Source organism: Festucalex cinctus, chromosome 1 (assembly GCF_051991245.1).
Source record: "Festucalex cinctus isolate MCC-2025b chromosome 1, RoL_Fcin_1.0, whole genome shotgun sequence".
NCBI lineage: Eukaryota > Metazoa > Chordata > Actinopteri > Syngnathiformes > Syngnathidae > Festucalex > Festucalex cinctus.
The window spans coordinates 3,107,383-3,132,707 of record NC_135411.1 but is presented as its reverse complement, the minus strand read 5'-3'; the positions used below and the strand labels follow the sequence as shown (position 1 = coordinate 3,132,707).

The 25,325-nt window shown below is 41.0% G+C and overlaps 2 protein-coding genes across 10 annotated transcripts; one reads left to right on the top strand and one right to left on the bottom strand.

The window, feature by feature from the left end:
• Window positions 1–684: 684 nt before the first annotated feature.
• LOC144007336 (uncharacterized) lies at window positions 685–12,703 on the top strand. 7 transcript variants are annotated; one of them, XR_013280160.1, is made up of 3 exons: window positions 685–1,159; window positions 2,100–2,168; window positions 2,879–7,374. XR_013280160.1 is itself a non-coding variant. In XM_077506889.1 (2 exons), exons 1-2 carry the CDS (start codon window positions 1,036–1,038, stop codon window positions 11,175–11,177), a joined length of 1,533 nt encoding a protein of 510 aa, XP_077363015.1. In that variant the 5' UTR covers window positions 685–1,035; the 3' UTR covers window positions 11,178–12,703. The 7 variants fall into 7 exon arrangements, 1 of the variants encoding a protein (XP_077363015.1); XR_013280156.1 differs by having other exon boundaries at window positions 1,946–2,168; XR_013280155.1 differs by having other exon boundaries at window positions 1,946–3,110; window positions 3,211–7,374.
• On the bottom strand, window positions 12,212–24,572 carry LOC144006574 (uncharacterized). 3 transcript variants are annotated; one of them, XR_013279882.1, is made up of 2 exons: window positions 14,138–22,305; window positions 12,212–13,900 (listed from the first exon to the last, which is right to left on the bottom strand). XR_013279882.1 is itself a non-coding variant. In XM_077505486.1 (2 exons), exon 2 carries the CDS (start codon window positions 20,100–20,102, stop codon window positions 14,352–14,354), a length of 5,751 nt encoding a protein of 1,916 aa, XP_077361612.1. In that variant the 5' UTR covers window positions 20,103–21,849; window positions 24,404–24,572; the 3' UTR covers window positions 12,212–14,351. The 3 variants fall into 3 exon arrangements, 2 of the variants coding, with proteins under 2 accessions (XP_077361612.1, XP_077361620.1); XM_077505486.1 differs by adding an exon at window positions 24,404–24,572 and having other exon boundaries at window positions 12,212–21,849; XM_077505494.1 differs by having other exon boundaries at window positions 12,212–20,318; window positions 20,556–22,305.
• Between the last annotated feature and the right edge of the window lie 753 nt (window positions 24,573–25,325).

Sequence of the window (25,325 nt, the reverse complement as noted above, 5' to 3'; positions counted from 1 at the left end):
TTCTCCTTACTTTGGAAGCATGTATTATTTTGGTATGTTTGAATTTGATAATAATGTCTATTCACAGTTTCATTTGATAAATCTTATGATTATTCTAGCGAAGTTTTACATTTATAAGTCTAAATTTACACATAAGAAACCATCCTTTATTTTTTAGTTTTTATTTTTGTATCCATGAGAAATTATTTTTTTGTCACTGTCTGGTTGTCTGTGTCCAAAAGCTGTAAAAACATATAACTATTGCAAACTTATCATTTATTTATATGATTTTGTATCAAACTATTTTCTTTTCTTTCAGTTATACTATTGATTTTATTTGGTTTAGCTTTTGTATGTTTTAACTTCCCTGGCGTGTTCTATGTTCTAATTGTTTATAGTGTATACAATGATTTTATTATTTCCCCCCCAATAGTTTGTATACTGATTGAGTGAATAGAGATTTAAAAAAATAAAAACTAAACTGGGCTACTCGTATGTACAGGAAGTAAACATGTTTCTTCTTATTCGTCCGAGTGCAGTTTAAAGGTCTATTTATTTTTATTGTCCAAATGAATCTAGAATTAAACGTATCATTTTATGAGCTTTTTTAAAAAAAAAAAAGTAAAATTAAATATTAACATTTTCGTGACATGAGATTTGTCCAACTGTGATTGCCGTAGATTTCACGTGGTAGCAGAAGAGCGACTCCATTCCAGGCACGACGCGTTTACGCTCGGCTTCACTATAAAAGTAATTCAACACGAATTCGTACGGAACGAACTGACACATCGACACTTTGCCCCGTCACTACTTTATTGAAGTCAAACATAATTGCTCCGTTTCGTGTCTGGTTCAGTCGTATCTCTCGGCCCTCTTTATTTTGTCTTGGTTTAGCTTAGCTTAGCTTAGCTTACCTTACCTTAGCTTAGCTTAGCTTATTTTAGCTTAGCTTAGCTTAGCTTGCTAGGCGCCAAAAAACGAGACGCGTTTGCTATCGACAAATTGGCTCAGCAGACGTCAATCGTGAGCGTAAAGTGTCGTGAATATCGTGTGAAGATGTTCACAATGGCGAAAGTCAAGTACGAAGAGGAGCTTTGTGGAGCACAGGAGGACAACGAGCGACAACGTCAACTGCTGGACGCCGTTTACAAGCAGCCTCGAGTTGTGTTGAACAGAGCAGGTTTGTCACTTGTTTCGTCGACACTTTTCAACCATATGTACCTTTTTATTTCTGTAATGACTCTTCACCGGGTCACTTTGTTACGATACACAGTTAGTTTTTTTCTTCAGTAGGTTTGGTGCATTTCTCAGATGAGAATTGGATTGAGCAGAGCAACATGTTCAATTTTCACGTCACAGCATGAAACAGCTTGGACTATAATGTGACGTCACTGAATGGCAAAACACAATTTACTCGAGTATAAAACGTGATAGCTTTCTTCATTCATAAATATTCACCATAACTTCATGTAACGTGACAGTATTGCTGCTATATCCCTGCATGAAATTATACGGTTAACTACTTAACTGTGTGGAATGTAGGAATGTCACGATACCAGAAATTTAGTAGTCGAGACCGATACCACTGAAATTCCACGGTTCTCGATGCCATTTCGGTAACACGGTAAAAATAGAAAATAAGCAATAAATTCTGTACTTCAACAAACAATGATATTGTGTGCTTAAACAGAACAATTGGCATGTAGCTTTAAAGGTACACTCAGTATTATACAGTGGCATCTCGTGGTGAAATAAAAAGTTAGTAGTAAGTAAAAAGATATGTTGTATCGCATAAACTTACTTTTTTTAAATATAACGGTAAGTCATAAATCACTAATTATTTTACATGACCGCGCCGCGCCTGCTAGTGTCCGCCATGTTTCGCCGCCATCTTTCTGCTACAGGTGCCGTCAAAGACAAATTTCAGCGCTCCATTTCTTAACGCGTTTTTGGAACGCCTTTGCAGACGCACTTCCGGTGTGTATGGCGACCGCATGTGAACGAAGAAGAAGAGTTTCCGGTCCCCGAAGAGAGCATTATCAAGCATCACAATTGCTTTGGGAATTTATTTTATTTCAGCGCGACAAAACAAGAGTTTATATTGTAGGCGCATTTGCCAGATGGAGAGAAATGAGGAACAGACTTGGTTTGGGACGTGCCGGTGCCTTCGACTGCTTTCTACTTGACCGGTAAGTAAGAGTACATTTGTGTTTACGTTTTGAGAGCGAGAGAAAAAGTATGCACCGTACTAATTAATACGATGTTCGTACCATTGTTTTACGATCACTATAGCTGTTGATTAGCAACTCCGCACCACTCAAACGATTTCGTTATGTAGCTACTTTATTGCTTTGGAGAAAAAAAAAGATTCCCGCTGGCACGTTATATTCAGAGTAAATGCGCAAGTTATTGTGTAATGTAATGTAACTGTGATTTCGGAGGTATATTTGCCCATAACTTCAATGGAGAATCTAAAGCATACTGCATCAGTGGAGGAGTTGAAAATTATTATTTTCGTTGTGGTTGGTGAAAATAGTGTTCTCGAAATTAATTTTCGGCAGGGAATAACTTTCTGGACTTAAATGCTGGCTGTACCGTAAGCACTGTTAGAGTCTGAACTCTCTCACTCAAGTGTGTACTGGTCCATTGTGTAATTGGGTGCACAAGAATTTACAGGCTGCTACGTTTTCCGCGGAAATTCGACAAGCAAGCAGCCTTTGCATATTCTATGCAGTATGCAGTCAAGTTACTTTTATCTAGCTAATACAATGTTTTGGGCCCCAAAACTAAAGATCTTACCTCTATTTTGGGGGCTTTGTTGGAAAGTTGGTGACATATAGTAGTATCATCAATTATTTTATTTTTTATTTTTATTTTGTTTTTGTTTGTGTCACGCTAGATCAACAGCCAAACTTGAGGGCTTCCAGAACCATATTCTGATGTATACAAGCATTCATGCACCGTTTAAATACATCACCGACCTGCAAGAAAAGGGAGAGTCAGCAGCCATATTGGAATGCCCCGAATGAGGACACTTGAATGGAGGACCCCAGAAGGCTTCGGTGTTGTACCACCAGTATCTCCACCTACCATATCTGAGCTGCAACAAACTGAAGTCAGCCGACGTCTTGGTATGTCATTTACATATGGACGCCATTGCACACTACATGAACTTTTTGTGTGAAGCAATACGGAATGGTCACATGTACAAGCACCACTTGTTTTACACAGGACCTGCTGACCAGGTGTCTGAAGCCATGGAGTGACTCCTCCCTCACTTTCCTCAGCAAGCCTTTGAAGAATATGATATCATCGTTGGTGGGAACATGCCCTCACTCCATAACATGTACTTGTGCAGTCAAGGAGCATGTCAAACTTAATAAAACCAGCAAACATTGAAGTGACTTCATTATTACTGCAGTCTGTTCACACAATCAATGGACAAGCCTTCCTTAATTTTGCCCCAATAACATCATAGAGTAGGCGAAAAGTAGTGTTACATACTATGTGTTCGGGAGAGTTTGAGGAATGTTGCAATGTTAATGGGGGACAATGTCAGCACACACACAAAAAAAACAAAATAAACCCATCATGGTATTGAGATAATCAGATATTTTAGCTGTGTACAACACATACCTGCTCTGTAACACTACTTTTGGCCCAAACCTGTATGTCTATTTTCCATATATTGAAATGCACAGCGTATTGGTAAATTTCTGGAACAACTGCAATTCATGTAGCTCATTATATTCTAACAGCATTTTTTTTTTTTTTTAGTTAATATGTTCATTTCATGTAGACTTTTATTTTACTTTATTTTATTCATTCATTTTCATGTACTGTACCTTACATTCATTGGCCAATGAAGAATTCATTGTCATTGCAAGCATTTATAATAATTCTCCAGGCTTTTGATGTTTTACATTTCTGGTCATGTAAAATAGTGTTAGGTTAGGTGTCGAATGAACACTGCATGTTGACGCCAAAGGAAATAGTATTTTTTTTAGTTATTCAAAATGTACAAATTAACACACAACAACAATATACAAGTTATACAAACTACAACAACCAGTGTCAGACATGGAGTAATTATATGCCAGGTAAAAAAAAACCTTTGTATTGTCCTTGAGGATCTGGAGAAGTGTCACTTATTTGCCACAAGTCCACCAAGGTGCTGCAGTCTGGGATCCAGGTACAGGAAATCATGGTGGTGCTGATGTGCCAGCAATGTGTCAAAAAGTATTTCTTGGTGTCAGTCTATCAGCTGGACTTGGATATCTTCATGTTCCTCCATGGTCATTTCCTGTACGAGTCTCTGCAAGAAGGTAACAATTGTATGTCAGATGAGGTACCAAACGATGAACTGAAAGTCACTGAGCCAATGAAGTACATTATTACACGAGCAAGTCTATTTGTGAAAGCCATGTAAATTCCTGCACATCAAAGTACAAGGAAGCTGTTGTATCTTCAATCAAAACTAATTAAGTTGCTTAGTGATATTTATTAGGTCAAATTGTTCAACATGGTGAAAATCGATATCGATAAATCGATAAAATGAAGATAGCTAAGGTCATACCAATATATAAAACTGGGAACAAGCATTACTTTACCAACTATAGACCAATTTCTCTACTACCCCAATTTTCAAAAATATTGGAAAAACTCTTCAATCATAGATTAGACTCATTTTTGGAAAAATATAACATCCTTGCTGAAAACCAGTACGGATTTAGGTCTAATAGATCAACAACACTGGCAATAATAGAAGCAATAGAACTAATTACAAATGCTATAGATCACAAGAAATATTCTGCAGGGTTATTTATAGACATCAAGAAGGCATTTGATACAATTAACCATCATATATTAATAAAGAAATTAGAACGATATGGTATTAGGGGAATCGTGCTTGATTGGATAAAAAGTTATTTAAGTAGGAGACAGCAGTTTGTTAAGTTGGGTGATTATTCCTCATCATGTTTGGATATTGTTTGTGGTGTCCCCCAGGGGTCAGTATTAGGCCCTAAACTTTTTATTTTGTATATAAATGATATGCATGTAGTTTCTAAGATACAACATTCGGTGTTATTTGCTGATGATACCAATATTTTTTACTCAGGGGATAATATGCTACAATTACAGGAAGAAATGAACAAATTAAAAATATGGTTTCATAGCAACAAATTATCATTAAATTTAGGGAAAACAAAAATAATGTTATTTGGAAATTGTACGACAAATACACAGGTGAAGATTATAGTAGATGGGGTAGAAATTGAGAGGGTTCGTGAAATCAAGTTTTTGGGGGTAATTATTGATGACAAAGTTAGCTGGAAACCACATATTAAATATATACAGAGTAAAATTTCGAGAAACATTGCAATAATAAATAAGGCGAAGAGGGTGTTAGACAGTAAATCCCTCCACATACTCTATTGTTCGTTAGTCTCTCCTTATTTGCAGTACTGTGCTGAAGTTTGGGGCAATAATTACAAAACCTCACTACATTCAATAAATATCCTACAGAAAAGAGCATTAAGAATTATTCACAAAGCTGGCTATCAGGATCATACAATTTTTAAGGTCTCAATTACTTGTGTTTCATGATATGGTACAGTATCAAACAGCGCAAATAATGTTTCAAGCAAAATATAATTTACTACCGCAGAATATTCAACATTTGTTTAATAAGAACTCCAATGACGGTTATAATTTACGGCGGTATTGTGACTTTAAAGAACCTAGGTTTCGTACAACAAGAAAGAGTTTTTGTCTATCAGTATGCGGGGTTAGGTTACTGAAGGGATTTAGTGGGGAGTTGAAGCATTGTACAAATATGAGACAATTTAAAATACTATATAAACATAGGATTTTTAAGAAATATGAGGATGAGGGAGGAGGGCTCACTTATTAGGTGTTTTATTTGTTGGTTTGCTTGTTTGTTTACTGTTTCTTTCTTTGTTTTTGTTAGTTTTATGGTTTTCTTTATGGCTGCTTTATTATGTAAATATGTTGAAGCAGTAGATTTAAAGGTGGAACTGATTATGTGGTAAATAAGGTTATGGGTGTGTGTTTATATGTACTATGTGTATGGAGAAGGACGGAAGTTATGTCAGTTAGTTTACTTAAGGAGAAGGGGTGGGAGTAAATAAGTTTTACTTCTTCTCACTCCTTTTCGAATACACGATTGTTTCTTTTCTATTGTATGTCACTGTTTCTTTGACTTTCTATTTTTCTTGATTATTGTCATTTTATTTATATGTATTAAGATAATGTTGATATTCGAAATATCTGAGTAAAGGGTTTCAAATGTTTCTGGAAGCAGCACTTTTTTGAGTGGTTAGCAGTTACAAGACGGGGGGAGATTTACGAGTCGCAGATGTGTAGTTCATTTAACACCATATTTTGTACGATATACTAAACATCAGCAAACGATGTAATCTAAATACCACATATTCCAAGCAAAGGTATGTTTTGAGCCATTCACATGCATGCTCGAATGGAATTATTTTTCCATGCTGACATAATTGTACGTTACGAGACACCGCGTTCTCTACCGCATTCTCTTCCTCGTCGTCTCCCTCGCCCTTTTTGAGATGGTCCAAATGTCTATAAAACATATAACATAACTGTGTGTTCTCTGTTGCATGGTTGAGTTGCACTAACAAATATGAACATAGATAGCCGTTAGCATTAGCTGACGTACAGTATTTCCTAACAATGCCGGCAAACACATTAATTCTGAAATGAAATGACTAAATCACAAATTTAGGGATCTTTACAGTATGTCTAACAAATGCAATTCACTTACGTCATCACTCGAGGGAATACCAGAAGTTGTTTGCGTTCTGTTCTGGTGAAATTGTTGGTAGGCTGGCGAAGTATGGTCTCTCTGGGACGCCGTAGTTCGTGTGCTTAAAATCATTGCATTATCTTGTTTGACCGATAGATGGCGGTCGTGAGCTACACACTGCGGCTTTAACTAAGACCTGTCACCAGAAAGAAAGTGCAGGGGGGGGACATTAGCTTTTTCAGGGGAGCACACTTCATCAACCTAAATCTAATGTTGTTCAGGTTGAACAGTGGCATTGTGACAACTGCAAAAGTGCTCAAAAATATTTTCTATCACTTAAAAGCGGCGGAATGACTGTGACCCAGCCCCTTCTATCTGAGATTAGCTAGCAGTTGCCTTCATTTGCTTTTTGGATTTAGGGCTGTACGATATAGATAAAATTTCATTTCATTTTTGCCAGACATCTTTATTCTTTGGTCTTTGACTCAGCATGAAACTTCGCATCATTTCAGTGTTTTATGGTGCCTTCTGTATTTTGTGTTATTTTATTTCTAGTTATATTTACTTATTCACTTCCCTACATCTTATATATATTTTTTTAATATATATTTTTTGCTTTTATACTTACCTACTTATATTTACTAGAATTAATTTTATTTTGTGTTATTTTCTTTCACTTGTGTCCACTGCGAGACTGATTTCTATTCCATGCACTTTGTATACAGCAATGGATGTTTTAAAGTGCTTTATAAAAAAGATTGAGTTGAGATATGTCGATAATATACAGAAACGACATATGGGTTCAGTGAAAAATATCAATCCATAAGGATGTGTAAAGTGCTGTTTTTTATTTTTATTATTATTATTATTATTATTATAACTTAGTGACAGTCATCAACCGTGACAAACTTGGCAATAAAAAAAAAAGAAAAGAGAATCCAACTTACATTGTACTGCAACTATGCTTTAGTGATAAATAATTTTATGCTCCAAAGTATTTGTTGTGTATGTGTCACTGCGTGGGTCTGTTAACCGCATACTGTGTATTGCTACAATTTGTCCGTGCTGTGTGGCTTGACTAATCAAAACAAAAGTTTGCCACTCACTTGTGAACGTTGTTTAGTGGACCAGTGAACGCAGGATTCCCAACCATGTCAACTGTGTCATCCTGGATCCAGGTTTGGCGTTTGCTCACTGCTCAGTCATTGGGTCAGTGCCGGCCGGCGAACGTGCACTACTATCTAACGCGGAAGTAGATTTGGCTAATGCGCGTCTCCGGAGCGCGCGTCACCCCCCCAATCCCGATTACCATTGGCTAGCCGTAGATGTCAATCAAAGCCAAATTTGAAAGGATGTATGTGGTTGGCTGGCAAGCCATGCTTTACTTGAACAGAAGGCGCACGTTTACGTGACTGATAAAAGTAGAAAAATAAAATAAATTCTCCTTTCCCTGTCGTCCTTTTGCTCACGAGCGCCCCTAGCATCTGTCTAATCTGCCTAATGGCAGGAGCGCCACTGGTCGTGACCAAAAGAACGAGATCCCGGATACAAGCGGCCGAAATGAGTTTCCTCCGCAGGGTGTCCGGGCTCTCCCTTAGAGATAGGGTGAGAAGCTCGGTCATCCGGGAGGGACTCGGAGTCAAGCCGCTGCTCCTCCGCGTTGAGAGGAGCCAGCTGAGGTGGCTCGGGCATCTGGTTCGGAGGCCTCCTGGACGCCTCCCTGGGGAGGTCTTCCGGGCATGTCCCACCGGCGGGAGGCCCCGGGGACGACCCAGGACACGCTGGAGAGACTATGTCTCCCGGCTGGCCTGGGAACGCCTTGGGATCCCGCCGGAGGAGCTGGTTGAAGTGGCTGGGGAGAGGGAGGTCTGGGTTTCCCTACTAAAGCTGCCGCCCCCGCGACCCGACCTCGGATAAGCGGAGGAAGATGGATGGATGGATGGATGAATTTATGGTGAATTCTAGGGCTGGGTATCGATTCAAATTTCCAGGATCGATTCGATTCGCAAGGGTCCGATTCGATTCGATTAATGATTCACAATGATTTTCGATTCATTTGAGGAATTCATGCAGCACCTATTTTAGACAGTCAAAAGTACCAGTGCTGCAAATAGTAGAAACTTCTTGCTGTTGAGTGTGTTGTGTGTGTGTGTGGGTGGGTGGTGTGTGTGTGTGTGTGTGTGTGTGTGTGTGTGTGTGTGTGTGTTGGGGCTGGGGTCGATATATCTATACATGGCTTTATGTATCGATATTGGGATATGAAAAGGCGTATCTATACTATATCGATGTATCAATATTTTGAAGCCAGCCCTAGTTAATTCAATTGAAATAGAAAGGGTGTATGAAAACAAATTCCTTGTAGTAGTTATTGATGATAAATTATTTTGGAAGCCACACATAGAAAATGTTAAAAGGAAAATGTCAAAAATCAGAGGGATACTCGTAAAACTAAGGATGTCCTGAACATTATATACATTATACAGTTCATTATTATTACAATATCTGACCTATTGTGTGGAAATCTGGGCAAATGCAAATAAAACAAACACCAACTCTGTATTCAAATTGCAAAAGAGAGCTATAAGAATTATTAATTAATCCAAATATACAGAATCAACACATCCATTATTTATTAAATTAAACACAATGAAATTTTATGACTTGGTTGAGTTTAAATTAGCACCAAATTAGACACAGTCCTTATGATAAGGGGTGCACATGTCTATAATAAAAAAGAAAGAAAAAAAACAAAACAAGAACAAATATTAAGCAAAGGTGTGTATGTGTTAATTTGTGGAATCATTTGGGAATTGCCCTGAAAGGATGTGACTCACTTGTTGAGTTTAAAAAAAATTGTTTAAAAGTAAAAAAAAAAAAAACGTGTATAGATTTGTTATTCATTCACTCATGTGGCCCATGTGATTAACTTCAATATAAAATACATAACATGACAATAAATTAACTTTACCAAACCATGTGTATCTTGTGTCTCGCAGATGTCGGTGAAAAATATATTTTTCCTGAGCGGCAGGAGCCAGAGTTCCCTGGCGTGAAACAGGAGGAGGACTTGGAGCCTCTGCAAGTTAAAGAAGAGAAGCAGCAACAGCCTCCCAACATCAAAAAAGAGGAGCAGCTGCCACCATACATTAAAGAGGAGGAGGACTTCACAGAGTGTCCTGTGACTGGTGTCCATTTGAAGACTGAAGATGAACAATATGAACAATATGAAGAGAACAAAGGGGCGGAGTCTCCAAGCAGCAGGTCAAGACAACAAATGACAAATGATGACAGCCGGTTAGCTCTCATGTCAGATGGTGAAGACGCGTCACACGCTCCTCACACTGCTGACGATGAACAGTGTGACGATGATGTGACATGTCACACTGATGGCAAACGGTGGAAATGTTCTCAGTGTGGAAAAACCTTTGGTTTCAAGTCTCAATTGAGAAATCATGCGATGGGCCACACTGGTGATAAACCCTTTGTCTGCTCAGTTTGTGGTCGAAAATTTGCTCGCAAGGGACACTTAAAAATACACACGAGAACCCACACTGGAGAGAAACCTTTTGCTTGCTCAGTTTGTGGTCAAAATTTTGCTCAGAAGGGACACTTAAAAAGACACACAAGAACCCACACTGGAGAGAAGCCCTTTGCGTGCTCAGTTTGTGGTCAAAGTTTCTCTGAGAAGGGAAGTTTAAGAACGCACACGCGAATCCACACTGGAGAGAAGCCCTTTGCTTGCTCAGTTTGTGGTCAAAATTTTGCTCAGAGGGTAAACTTAAAAACACACACAAGAACCCACACTGGAGAGAAGCCTTTTGCTTGCTCAGTTTGTGGTCAAAGTTTCTCTGAGAAGGGAAGTTTAACAAGGCACACGCGAATCCACACTGGAGAGAAGCCTTTTGCTTGCTCAGTTTGTGGTCAAAATTTTTCTTCCAAGGGATACTTAAAAATACACACAAGAACCCACACTGGAGAGAAACCTTTTGCTTGCTCAGTTTGTGGTCAAAATTTTGCTCAAAAGGGATACTTAAAAATACACACAAGAACCCACACTGGAGAGAAGCCTTTTGCTTGCTCAGTTTGTGGTCAAATTTTCTCTGAGAAGGGAAGTTTAAAAATCCACACACGAACCCACACTGGAGAGAAGCCTTTTGCTTGCTCGGTTTGTGGTCAAAATTTTGCTTTCAAGGGAAACTTAAAAATACACACAAGAACCCACAATGGAGAGAAGCCCTTTGCTTGCTCAGTTTGTGGTAAAAAATTTACTCTTAATGTAACGTTAAAAAGACACACAAAGACCCACACTGATGAGAAACCATTTTCTTGCTCAGTGTGTGGCCAAAGATTCCCAACAAAGGGCAACGCTGAGAGGCACAAGTGTGCTGGTGAGAAAAGCGGTTGATGAATGAAGCTTGATATCTCATTTAGGAATTGACGTTTAAAATGGTGCAGAAATTTCTACCGCTAAATGAATGATTGATCTGTGTACTTGTATTGTGTGTTGTATGTGTCTTCGCCTATTTTGAAAATGAATTTGTTTTGAAAACGTAACATCAACCTGACAAGTGGCTGCAGATTATAACTGACGGCTATAATCTGTCGACATGTAAATGTCCATTCATATGTAGTTTGCCTTATATATATACAGCACACCGACCTGTATATATGACTGGATAGCAGATAGCCCTTACACGCCCGTGCAAGCCGTTGAAGCCACAGGGCGGCCATCTTGCTCCTACCATCTCGTCAGTGGGTGGACGGTATGTCCACTTTGAGGACCCCTTTTTTTTAATCACTCAGTTCCATGGACAGCATGATTTATGGTGATTTAAATTTGTTAAAAACAAGAGGACTTCGGACATTTTCCAACTTGCCTTAAAGGCGTATAAATGATATGTTACATGACGTTTACAGGAGGGAACTTGTATAATTCATTGTTTCTGAAAGAATCACAACTGTTCAACAAATAATATTGGGTCCTTACGTGCACACATATGACATATTTCAAGCAGCAATGCCAGTTAAGTGGGGATTTTGGGAGGTTGTTGTGCTGTTAGACTAGCTCAGGGGTGTCAAAACTCAGTTTTGTTGCAGTCCTCAGGGTTTATCTCAGAGGGCTGTTATGACGGGGAAACCAAATGTTTATTCGTCTCACCGAACAAGATGGATTACTCGTTTTGAAATGAGAAGTCAAGGGTAAAAGTATATGGAGAGAAATTTGTGTCTTTATTTTCAATCAAACAAAAAAGGAATTTGCAATCAAAAAAAATTTCAATCAAAAAAAAAATTCAATCAAACAAAAAGGGGATTTGCAACCTCAAATAAATTTTAACCAAACAAAAAAGGGTTTTCATATCAAATAAAAATTTGCAAACAAAAAAAAACATTTCAAACATGGATTTGTATTTTAATATCTTTTGCAAGCATTTTTTTCGCTTTGTTTGCGAATCTGTTTTTTGGTTGTGAATCTGTTTTTTGGTTGCGGATCTGTTTTTTGATTGAAACCTGTTTTTTGGTTGTGTGGGCGGGGTCCTCCGTTCAACCGATGATAGAAGCCTTGTCATTGGTCAGCTTGGAAGCCGCTGCGACAACTTTCATTGGTCAGATAGGAATGGGGGTGTGACAATTTTCGTCTGACTATTTCCTGGTTCATTTTGTCCAGTCGCCGCCAGCATCGAGGTAAATATATAAATGAATCACATCCATTTCATTTTTTTTTTGAGTAATTACAGGCTGTTCCTACCAAAATGTTTGTTTTAAGTTTAACAGTTCATTTTCTGAGCTTTCTTGATTTCTTGTTGGCAGGCCAATCATTTCTTGAGAAAAATGTCTGTATAAAATCTATAAAATGCTGAATAATTGACTGGTTGTTAGTTCATATGCATGCTTTTTTTTATGAAATAAAAGTCAAATTGTTTTACACAGGAATTTATTTTCATTTTTTACATAAATTTAAATGACCCTTTGGGCCGTGAGACACTAGCACTAGAAGCAACATTGAGAGTCTGCAAATAAATGACGCGACCAAAACTCAAGGACTCCTTGTTTGGATTGATTTGCCGTAAAGCAACAAGTCTTTCCTCAGGTAAACGACAGTGGATGTCAGGTATAACGATCCCGTGTTCACCGTGATGGTCCAAGGGGAGTGTCTGACTGATCTCGCTTACCTGGCCAACTCTCCGTTACAAAGGGTTAAGGCCCCCCTTTTATCTCAAACCGTAGTAACACGGGATTTACAGAGATGACGGGGACGCTTCAAGCTGGCGTCGAAAAGGATTCGTTTAGGTTCTCACCACCCCAGTTTTAGAGTGTCAGCCCCGGCTTCCATTAGACTACACCCTTAACGAGTAACCTTTGATGATTTAAGGATATAAAATCTAATCACACTCTTTTTACAGCGGCTCCTTTCCTTATGATCGGTTGCACTTAGAATGACCTAAATATGTTTTACTGTCCTTGTTAGAACCGTAAGGGCTTGTTTTATTTGTTTATGTAAGCCGAAATAACCTTTCAGGAATTTTTGGGAACGCAGCCGACATGTAGATGGAACTATTATCTATTCAATAAGGTATCTCTAAGTATGACTCAAATAGTGAGAGAAAAGTGTTAAAGCAGGAAGGTGAAGGTTGGGTTTAAAAAATCAATGATTAATGTGACCACACACATGAAAACCCTAAACCACATCTTGTCTTTCTTGATTTATTACTTGATCAGTGTTCAAACCAATAGCAAAGCAAAATTTGTACAATAATGAATATATGTTGATTAATGACAAAAATTAATGAGTCACATCATAAATTCAAACAGAACAGAATCACATGTACTCACAAATTTGTTGCTCCTTACTCCAGACCATCAATTGAAGAAACAAGAAAAAATAAAAAGAAAAGAAAAATCAAAAACCAAAAAGGAGGGCAAAAGCTTTGAGAAAGAATTATTCCTTTGCTGGGTAGTCACTGTTTTGGGGAGAGCTAATGTGCTGGTTCTTTGAGATTGCGGTCACCAGGGGGCATCGGTAAGAATGCGAGGAGATGATTCAGTTCTCTTTTTATTAGTCCAACTATGGGTGTGTGGCTACTTTGTACAAGTTATTATGTATGTGTGTCTGTGTGTGTGTGTGTGGTTCTGTAACACAAGAAAAATAAAGACATATCAGACACAACACTTTGTAAAGGTACACAAATAAACAAAAAACGCCTCAGTCGAGAGTATCTTATAAAATGAACTTCGTATGACTGGGCCATCAGCACGCTAGCGATTAGCATATGTAAACAATGGTAAACGGCTCACGGATATAACAATACTCTTTGCTACACGAATCGTGCATTAATCATTATATCGGGCTATTAACACAATACTCACTTTTATGACGCACACTCTGTAATTGGCACACACTGACCCAACTGCGATGTCTGTACATCAACGTGTATAACTTAACGAGCCTTAACAAGCGGTGCGCTCTCAACCAAACTCAGCCAACTTCTGATTGGCTACAGCGACTGTCAATCACACGGCGAAGTCTAGACGGGCCCGTCCTTCGTCACAGCCGCCCCCAAATTTATCAAATTTGACATAATTAAGAAGGACGGCCAGTATCAATGTCAGGAATGGAGGGCAAGGCTATGAGGCGTGCAACAGGCCTCACGTAGGTCTTGCCTTGGACCTGTACTTCAGCAGTCCGGATCCTTTTATCCTGTCCTGGGAGAACGTTGGTAACACGACCGATGGGCCACATCGCTCTTGGTAACTGGGGGTCCATCACCATAACTGTGGTTCCAATCTGTAGCTGGGTTGGGTCCTTGTGCCATTTCGAACGGGTCTGCAGGGTTGGGAGATAGTGCTTGATGAAATGCGACCAGAACTGGTCCGCTAACACTTGACTGTGTCTCCAGCGACGCCGACTTAATGGCTCTGCATCCGCATATACAGCCTGAGGCAGGGAGGAGTCTAGCCGCCCCATGAGTAGGAGGTTAGGGGTCACAGGGTCAGGGTCTGCCACGTCTGTGGATACGTAACCCAGTGGTTTGGAATTTAAAATCCCTTCCACTTCCGTCAGGACAGTCCGCAAAACTTCCTCTGGAACAGACTGAGCCTGGATTGTGACGTATAGTGCAGCCTTGACCGATCTCACCTCTCTTTCCCATACACCTCCAAAATGTGGTGCATTTGGTGGATTAAATTTGAACTGGATCTGGGACTTGGCCAAATGATCATGAAGGGATGGGTGAAGTGCATTAAAGGCTTCTCTGAGCTCCCGCTCACCTCCTTTAAAATTTGTTCCCTGATCTGACAGGAGTTCGGCTGGTTTTCCTCTTCGTGCAATAAATCGCCTGAGGGCCATTAAGAAGGAGTCACTGTCCAAACTGGAAAGAACATCTAAGTGTACAGCTCGGGTCGTCAAACACTTAAATATAATGCCCCATCTTTTCTCAAGACGACGTCCAACTTTAACTGTGAATGGCCCAAAACAGTCCATGCCTGTAGAAAAGAAGGGTGGCTTTAGCAAACGCAATCTTACTTCTGGCAGGTCTGCCATCTTAGGAACAGTCGGAGTGGCTCTCCATCTCTGACAGTCCAGACATGCATGCTGGTGTCGTTTGACTGCTTCACGTCCTCGGGGTATCCAATACTTGCGTCGCAACTCAGCTAATAGGCGCTCTGAGCCTGGGTGATGTAGGGCCTTGTCCATATCCTGGATGATAAGCTGAGTGACTTTATGAAGAGGGTCTAAGACCACCGGATGAATGAAATCAGGCTCCAGTTGACGACTGCGACGAAGTCTCCCACCAACTCTAATAAGGCCTGTAGCAGTGTCGAATTCTGGGGCCAGTGTCAAAAGGCGACTTGTTGAGGGAACTGGCTTGTTGGCTTTTAACAGGTTGTATTCCTCCGGAAAACTGTCTTTCTGGGCTTGCTGTAAGATTTCCCTCTCTGCTTCTTGATAGTCGATAGCAGAGAGTGTGACGTTATCAGCGGCCGCCCCATGACGAGACCGGGCAACTGCCGCAATCAATTCGGAGTAGGAGGGGGAATGGTCAACTTGTAGTTGCAATGGGGTCTTGGCAGTTGTAGTGGCAAGGCAGGAGATGGCAGGCTTGCGTATCTCAACATCATTCTCTGGCTCTTGTCTAACTGGTTGAGTGGGCCAGAAATCTGATGTCTGCTGCAGAAAGGCTGGACCATGTCGCCACCTACTGTTGGTGGACAGCTCCAGCAATGTCCTTCCCTGTGTGATATCATCAGCCGGGTTAAGTGCCGAGTTCACATATCTCCAAGCTTTGGGATCCATCAGCTCCTGGATCTCGGCCACTCGTGTTCCCACAAAAACTTTGAAACGACATGAATCTGACTGTAACCAGGTGAGGACAGTGGTGGAGTCTGTCCAAAGGGTGATGCTGTTAATAGTCAGAGTCAGCTCTCGTTGCAGGAGTGCAGCTAGTTGGGCAGCTGTCAGGGCCGCACACAGCTCCAGCCGGGGTATAGACTGTTGCTTTTTAGGGGCCACTCTGGATCTATCTGTTAGGAAGGCCACCTCCACTTGTCCTCTTGTGTCCTCTGTGCGCAAGTAGGCCACAGAGCCATAGGCCTTTTCTGACGCGTCTGCAAACACGTGAACCTCTCGAGAGCAGTTTGGAGTGTCTATGGCAGGACTGGTGTAACAGCGGGGTAGGGTGACTTGTGATAGATGATGTAACTCCTCTTCCCACTCTGACCATGGCTGTAGTACCTCCTCAGGTATGGATGGGTCGTCCCACTCTCGTTGTTTGTCCCATAAGCGCTGCACTAGGACTTTGGCTCGGGTTGTGAAGGGGACGATGAAACCCAAGGGATCATACAAACGTGCCAGCACGCTGTATATGTTTCGCATGGTAGGTGTGGGAGGATCTAGTTTTTGGTACTTGTACCTCAAAGAGTCTGAGTTACAAAGCCATCGTAACCCTAGAGTGAGTTCTTGTGGGTCGATGTTTGATTCCTGGAGCCACAGCTCACTGCTCTCGGACCTTACTTCACGAGGTAGGTGTTTGATTGTTTCGGGGACATTACTCGCCCACTGTCTTAGTTCAAACCCACCTGCTGCTAGTAGGGCTGTCAACTTGTTCACAAGGTGCTGGGCTTCTTGTACAGTGGGGACGCTCTGTAGACAGTTATCTACATAGAAGGATTTCTCAATCGTCTCTCGTACATCCTCACTCGGTTGACTGTGATCACACACATGCTTCTGCAGTGCAAATGTTGCACAACATGGGCTACATGTCGTACCGAATGGAAGTACCTGCCATATGTAGACACTGGGTTGCTGATCTGTCTTCAGGCCCCGCCACAGGAAGCATAGCAGTGTTTTGTCCTCGGGAAGCAGCCTGACTTGATGAAACATCCCTTTTATATCGCTGCTGACGGCTACTGAATATTCCCTGAAACGTACCAGCACCCCCAGCAGGCTGGAAGTGAGGGTGGGCCCAGGAAGCAGCAGTTTATTCAAGTTGTCTCCTTTATAGCAGAAAGAACAATTAAAAACAATCCTGTTCTTCCCGTTATGGCTCACCATATGGTGTGGAATGAACCAAGTCTCTTTTGCTTGGCGCAGCTCCTCTTCGGTTCCCTTTAACACATAGCCGGCCTTCTCCAGTTTGTCAATCTCGGCACAGTATGCAGTAGCTCGATCGGGATCACGCAGTAATCTTTTTTCTGTGCTGCGCAGATTGGCTAAGACTGCCTCTTTGGGTGCATTGAGTTGTGGCATGTTCTTTACTCTGAGGAGTGGAGTTGCGTAACGCTGGGTTCCCTGAATGTCCACACGTGTAGTTTTGGTCTCCAACAGGTGTATTGCGTCTTGATCCTGCCTGGAGCGCACAACGAGCTTTTCACTACGGTATGGAAGAACATCTAATTGCCATAACTTTTCCACATTATGCAGGATTTCAGCAGTGGGTGACAATGTGGATATGTGAAGGCATTGTGGAGCTGCAGACTTTTGCTCAATATGCTTAATCGGCCCCTGAAGTGTCCAACCTAACCTTGTTTTTACTGCTGCAGGGCCGCCAGGACGTCCCAGGCGCACCGGAGCCAATGGGGTGATGAGGTGCGGGTAATCTGACCCAATCAACAGCAGGGGGCGCACTTTATCCATTGTTGGAATTGGGAGGTCTCTTAGGTGCCTGTACTTTCTCTGAAGTGACTCCGCTGAGTAAGTGTGCTCAGCCAAGCTCAAGGCATCAGCTGTGAAGGCATCTTGAATCCTAAATGACCTGTGCGGCTGATCTACTGGGGAGATGGTAAATGACACAGCTGCACCATGTATGACTCTGATGTCTTGCCGCACTGTTCGTAGAGCAAGTTGTTCTGGCTGGCCGATGAGTTTAAGGCTTTGTGCTGCTGCAGAAAGGATAATGGTTCGCTCTGACCCGTCATCAAGTACTGCATAAGTCTCTAAGGAGTGCTCACCGTTGCGAAGTAGTACTCGGCTGATCTTTAACAGCACCTGGTGGCATCCAGAGCGTCTGTCCAGGTATAGCACTTCGTTGGTTGAGCTGACATGGCTTGATGGGCTTTCATCTGCAGGCTTTATGTTTACCTCATGTAAGGCTTGTAGGTGTTTCCTTTTGCACGTTGGACAGGTGACCTTCAGACGACACTGTGCAGCTTGATGGGAACGACCACAGCGCCAGCATTTTCTATTTGATTTTATCCACGTTGTTTTCTGTTCACCTGTCAGGAGAGCAAAATTGGCACACTGGTCGAGATAGTGCAATGTATTGACACAATATGGGCAGAATGGTGTCTTCTCCAACTTCTTGGAGCTGGATGGCTCGGTGGGGAGTTTATCACTTGGCTTTTCCATGGTATGGAGGATGCTAGTGTTCTTCTTCCCCTTGCTGTTATGGCGCCGTGATGACTTGGATTCGCTGCTGCTCTTCACCTCACTGTGTGATGACTCGTACACTATCTCCTGTATCTTCAACTCATAATCGAGCCAGTCAGAAAAGTGCAGAAGGCTTGGGATGGTGACATGCATAGGATACAGGAACCGTTTAAACTCTGCTCGCATGTCGTGTGGCAACTTGGACAGCAACCGTGTCACATGAGAGCCGCAGCACAATTCAGTCTGTCCACTTTCTCCCAACTGCTCCAACAGGCCCACCAATGCTCTCACTCTCAAGGCAAACCGCTTGAAACCAGTAGTGTCACCACGACCAATATTTGAGGATTCCATCAGGTCAGCAATTTTTCTAAGAGCCAGCTGATGAGGCTGTCCATATTGTTCAGTTAAAGTGTTCATTGTATCTGTATATGGCTGTATTGAGTTAGTGTATGAATCAGCAATGAGTAAGGCATCTTCATACTCTAAATGGTCTACCAGAATGTGATATTTAAAACGCTCTGTTGCATCTTCGGGCAGAAGATTTTCTAGTGCAACCTTCAGTCTGGCGAACTCTCTTGGATCCCCCTTTGTGAAGCTTGGAATCGTGGGCTTGGGGCCACGATACACTCTCTCAAGCTGGGTGGTGGGTGGATGCTTTCTGGGTTCTGAACCACATCGTGGTGGTGTATAGGGGTTACTGTACACTGGTGTCTGAACACCGGCTGGTAGAGGGCGTTGTTCAGGGTGGAAACTTAGCTGCGGCGGTGTAGTTCTCATGTTATTTAGTCGATCTGTAAGGTCAGCTACCATACCTGTAGGTGGTAGCGGCCGCTGCCGTCGTTCGACAAGATCATCTGCTACCGGGGGAGGCGGTAGTGGCCACTCCTCTTCGACATTCAAAGGTAGCATAACGATGTCAGCTTGTGCAGGAAAGGGGGGAAGCTGGCCGTGGTCCTGATTTGTCGGCAGCGCAGGTACCTGTGAGGGTACAGGGGGTGGCCTCGGCTGGGTGGTGGGTGATGAGGCTGAAGGCATTATTCTAGTGTTAAGACGCCTTTGCATTTCCATCATCTGGTTTTGTATCCTCTGGTTATCCTCAAGCACGCTGTGTAGAACTGCAAGTATTTGAGATGATTCTCCTACAGCTGGCCTCGGCCCGTGGTTCACTGGTGTGCTTGTTGACAAGGGAGGTAAATGTTCATATTCACCTGAGCGCTTAGCTGTTGCTCCTCTAAGTGTATTCCAGTCCTCATTTGTCTGTGGAGGTATGAGAGACGTCATCCTGGCAGCTCTCTCCATTGATCTCTCCACGCTGGAATAAGATGGTTGGTGCTCGTAGGTGTCATCAGCTGACTGCTGCTGTGCAGATACTGAGGAGACGTAGTCCTGCATCCAAATAGGCGGCTGTGTTTCTCGGCGTGGCCGGGCACCAGCCTCACGTGGAGTGCGACTCTGCTCTGAATACATCTCTCTTTAATCCCACGGTGGCCGCACTTCCCGGGTTTCGGCACCAAATGTTTTGGGGAGAGCTAATGTGCTGGTTCTTTGAGATTGCGGTCACCAGGGGGCATCGGTAAGAATGCGAGGAGATGATTCAGTTCTCTTTTTATTAGTCCAACTATGGGTGTGTGGCTACTTTGTACAAGTTATTATGTATGTGTGTCTGTGTGTGTGTGTGTGGTTCTGTAACACAAGAAAAATAAAGACATATCAGACACAACACTTTGTAAAGGTACACAAATAAACAAAAAACGCCTCAGTCGAGAGTATCTTATAAAATGAACTTCGTATGACTGGGCCATCAGCACGCTAGCGATTAGCATATGTAAACAATGGTAAACGGCTCACGGATATAACAATACTCTTTGCTACACGAATCGTGCATTAATCATTATATCGGGCTATTAACACAATACTCACTTTTATGACGCACACTCTGTAATTGGCACACACTGACCCAACTGCGATGTCTGTACATCAACGTGTATAACTTAACGAGCCTTAACAAGCGGTGCGCTCTCAACCAAACTCAGCCAACTTCTGATTGGCTACAGCGACTGTCAATCACACGGCGAAGTCTAGACGGGCCCGTCCTTCGTCACAGTCACGACAGGTAGCTATTCTGTGATGAACCACCTGGGCCTAATTATCTTTGAGCTAAACTAGTAGCTCAAAGAAAATAATTGAGGAAGTTTACCATTTACTACCCCGGCTGTTCAATTTAATAAAACTGATCAAAACAAGGGGAACTATTATCTTCTAACAGCCAATCAAGACAATGTGTCTACCACAAATTACTCTTATTTTGATTGTTAGAATTACTTCCTCATTTAGCATATAGGGGTAAATGGGGCGCAGAGACGAAAATGCCCTTCTCGACAGAGAGAGAGCCTCGATCTTTTTTGCACGCACGCCTCGTTTTGTCTCCGCCAATTTATAACCTCGGGATGCCGAACATAGCATGACTAAGCACAGATGAGTGTGTTCCAGTCAGTCCGTACCAAAGTTTGAACTGCTGAGTTCTAAATGTCTGGTGCTTACTTCCTCTTCTCAGTTCCTCTTAAAAATGCGACCTTAACAGCTTTGCAAAACACATTTGTTGACAAGGTCCAATTTTTTATGCCGATAAAACATTCATGACTTTAAAATAAACTGTACTTCCCATTTGTGAATAAAATCCCTTCAAAGCTTTTTACTCATAATGCCCCACACCAATACTGATTAATTTGCACATAAAACTCAAACCACACTCAAATAAAATACATGTTATGTCAAAACCACGTTTCTTGCAATCTCATGGCGACATGTCAAAAAGGCCTTTACTCCCGCACTCCATTTAAGTATGTGCTTTGACATGTGAGCGTGTTGTGTGTGCAAAGTGTGTGCAATTGTGTTACCGTAAATGGATATGTGTATATGTGTTTTATACTGGCTGCTGGCTCACAAGTATATTTACCAATTATGGGGCATGTTTAAACGCTAATGAAGTTGACAATTACACTAAAGACATTTCAGACTAGTGTTGTGTGACATACCAGATTTGTGTGACATAGCGATTATCTCAAACAATCATTGCATCGTTGCATTCATTTGTTAATACATGGCACAGGTTCACATTATACATGTTAGTGACATCATCTATATTTTAACTTTTGGTGACATCCGCTCAGCCCTCAGCCCGTGTTACTCGTCATGTCTCTTCAGCTTGCTGGATCTGTAATATCAAATACATTTATGAAAGCTACAGTAACTCCAAGAACTTTTACTCATATAAAGTTTTTTCCTCTGGTTATGTACGCTTTTACCAGCAATAAAACTGCCCTGGCCTGCTCCTCTTACAGTAAACATGCATCTCGCTATGTCTACATTTTCTACCCCTTGGTCTGCTCGCACTCTAAAAGAAAAAATCTAGTCAGTGTAATTGCAAAAGTACACCTACAACTCAGATTCCCCCTCTTTTTCAACCTGACTCGTACAGTAAACAACCAGGACCAATAAATAATAATCACAGAATTATCACGAATTTAATCTCTTACTTCAAACATCCAAGATTTAGGGGAAGCAGCTAGTGTAAATAAATTCGATTCCCAGCCCTGCTTGTATGTAAAGCGAATGCAAAGGTTTCTTTAGGAGTTAATAAAACAAAACAAAAAAAACCTTCATACTAACCGCTATCCCAATGAGTCGTATATTTGTGTTTTGACTGCCAACAACATAGCTTCATGACTGACTCATGTATCGGACCATCAGTTACCTAGCTAGCTAACATGGCTAAGCAATGCTGAGTGAGTGATTACGTTAATTGTAATGGTTAGAACAAATCACCGGATAAACGATAGATCAAGGGTTGCTTTTAGATAAATGTCAGATAAACAAAACGGAAAACTAAAACTAGAAGTGCCCCCCACACACACACACACTTCTAGTTTTCTGTTTTGTTTATCGGGGGGGGGGGGGGGGGGGTCATATTTACCTCGATGCTGGCGGCGACTGGACAAAATGAACCAGGAAATAATCAGACGAACATTGTCACACCCCCATTCCTATCTGACCAATGAAAGTTGTCGCAGCGACTTCCAAGCTGACCAATGACAAGGCTTCTATCATCGGTTGAACGGAGGACCCCGCCCACACAACACAGAAAAAGATTCGCAACCAAAAAACAGGTTTCAATCAAAAAACAGATCCGCAACCAAAAAACAGATTCGCAAACAAAACGAAAAAAATGCTTGCAAAAGATTTTATTAAAATACAAATCCATGTTTGAAATGGGTTTTTTTTGTTAGCAATTTTTTTTTAAATTTGAAATCCCTTTTTTGTTTGATTAAAATTTATTTGAGGTTGCAAATCCCCTTTTTGTTTGATTGAATTTTTTTTTGGATTGCAAATCCCTTTTTTGTTTGATTGAAAATAAAGACACAAATTTCTCTCCATAAAAGTATGGAATCAGAATCCTGCCAATACCTCGTAACTTCGGTTTGAATCTCCGAAAACATTTTTGAATGACGGAAAAAATGTTTCGAATCTCCAAAAATATTTTTGAATGACTAAAAAATCACAGAAAAAGCTGTAAAAAAAAAAATGCTTAGAAAAGACAGACATTTTTTTAAAGTATGATTTTACAGTGTTTCACCCACAAATTTTCAGAGGTTCAAAACGGTCACCAGCCAAGTTTCAAAAATGGCATTTTGGCATTGTTCTCCCTCGGCATTTATTTGTTTCCCGTTTTTGAAACCTGTAAACTCTGAACGTTCTCAAAACGTTGAAAAAATATTTCCAAACGTGAAAAGTGGGTTTGAATCTCCAAAAAGTATATAAAATCATTCAAAATGACAACCTTTTTTTTTTTTTTTTTTTTACAGTTTCACCCACAAACTTTCAGAGATTCAAAACGGTCACCAGCCAAGTTTCAAAAATGGCATTTTGGCATTGTTTTCCCGAGGCATTGGTTGAAAGACTGAAAATGTTTTCAATGTTGTTTTGAAACTGCAATTGACCTTTCGCATAAGCTCCGCCCCCCTTAGTTACTGTTGCTAGTCCGTCAAGCTTGGTGACTCCGACAGCACAAGCCGTGACGGGAAGACTTACACCGGCGTGTATTAGTGATTTCTTTTGGAGCAATACCAGTGCAATATCCTCCAGATCGAGGCAAAAAGGTTTACAATATGCAGTTGAGGGTTATAGTCATAATATTAAATTAGCCAGCGAAGGGGAAACATACAGGACGCACGCTAAATCTGAGAAAACCCCATGACCTATACTTCAGATGCAACCAGCACAGCATTATGGACCAGTCGTGCTCTTGTACTGCCGGGTAAGTTTTCTTACTTATATTAGTCTAGTATTGTTAAAATATGAGGATTACTGTTAGGTCAGCAAGTTAGCTAACCCAAGCCATGGATGTAGTTAAGGTTATATGGCTGGTTGGGATACTCCGGAGACGGGTGTCCGTTCACAAAATGCTGCATGAAAAATGAAAACAAGATAAGCTCGGGGCACTTATTAGGACGCTAAGTTTGCCAAACTTGATGAAGCTTTGTGTTAACGTTAGCTCGCAACATTTAGACGAATGCAAAAGCTAACAGAAGACATTAAACTAACATTAACCACTGACTGAACAAGCTTAACTTAGATGGCAATGACATTCTAGTAATATATTTTATTCATTAATAGTAACGACAATAACTTTGATATTGTTTTGTTATTGCCCCGAAAGCAAACTACACTACAGCTAGCTAGTTAGCCCGATAGAGTTAGCATAGTCTTACCTTAGCACAGTCCGATTTACATACTCCGTAGGCACACCGCTTCATCATTTTGGAGGTCCGGAGCTTGTTAATGGTTGTCACTCTTCTTCCGTAAAGTTTTATGGTGGTTAGCAGTCTCGTAAGCCATCAAATAAAATCAATCAGACTATGGACGTCATCGAGAGCTGAGTAAAGCTTGACGGACTATGCTTACATAGCAACGGTTGCCAAATGTGTGATTGGTCAATGCTTTTGGGGGGGCGGAGTTTGCGAAAGGTCAATTACGGATACAACTCACCTGACTTTTGGCAGCGATATTCGGCCGAGCAAGAAAAGAAAAAGTGTAGTCAATAGTGCATAGAATTTGCCGGCACTCGACTAGAACTTTTCCTGGCTCAAAGCTTAAAAAAAAAAAAGAAAGAAAGAAAAAAAAAGACCAGAGACTCTTGGGTGGATTTACAGATTTACAGTCTGAGGTAAAACAGCAAGGATGTTTAAAAAAAAAAAAAAACTGTGCTACTTATAATTCTGGGGTACATTATCACAATTCATTATAATCCACATTTATCCAGATTTCTCCTTACTTTGGAAGCATGTATTATTTTGGTATGTTTGAATTTGATAATAATGTCTATTCACAGTTTCATTTGATAAATCTTGTGATTATTCTAGCGAAGTTTTACATTTATAAGTCTAAATTTACACATAAGAAACAATCCTTTATTGATTTTTTTTTGTATCCATGAGAAATTATTTTTTGTCATTGTCTGGTTGTCTGTGTCCAAAAGCTGTAAAAACGTATAACTATTGCAAACTTATCATTTATTTATATGATTTTGTATCAAACTATTTTCTTTTCTTTCAGTTATACTATTGATTTTATTTGGTTTAGCTTTTGTATGTTTTAACTTCCCTGGCGTGTTCTATGTTCTAATTGTTTATA

Bases quoted from the DNA above. Each gene is read 5' to 3' on its own strand.
- LOC144006574 (XM_077505486.1), bottom strand. From the start codon at position 20,102: ATGTATTCAGAGCAGAGTCGCACTCCACGTGAGGCTGGTGCCCGGCCA.
- LOC144007336 (XM_077506889.1), top strand. From the start codon at position 1,036: ATGTTCACAATGGCGAAAGTCAAGTACGAAGAGGAGCTTTGTGGAGCA. The intron at 1,160-9,768 runs GTTTGTCACTTG...TGTGTCTCGCAG, and splicing joins AGTTGTGTTGAACAGAGCAG to ATGTCGGTGAAAAATATATT.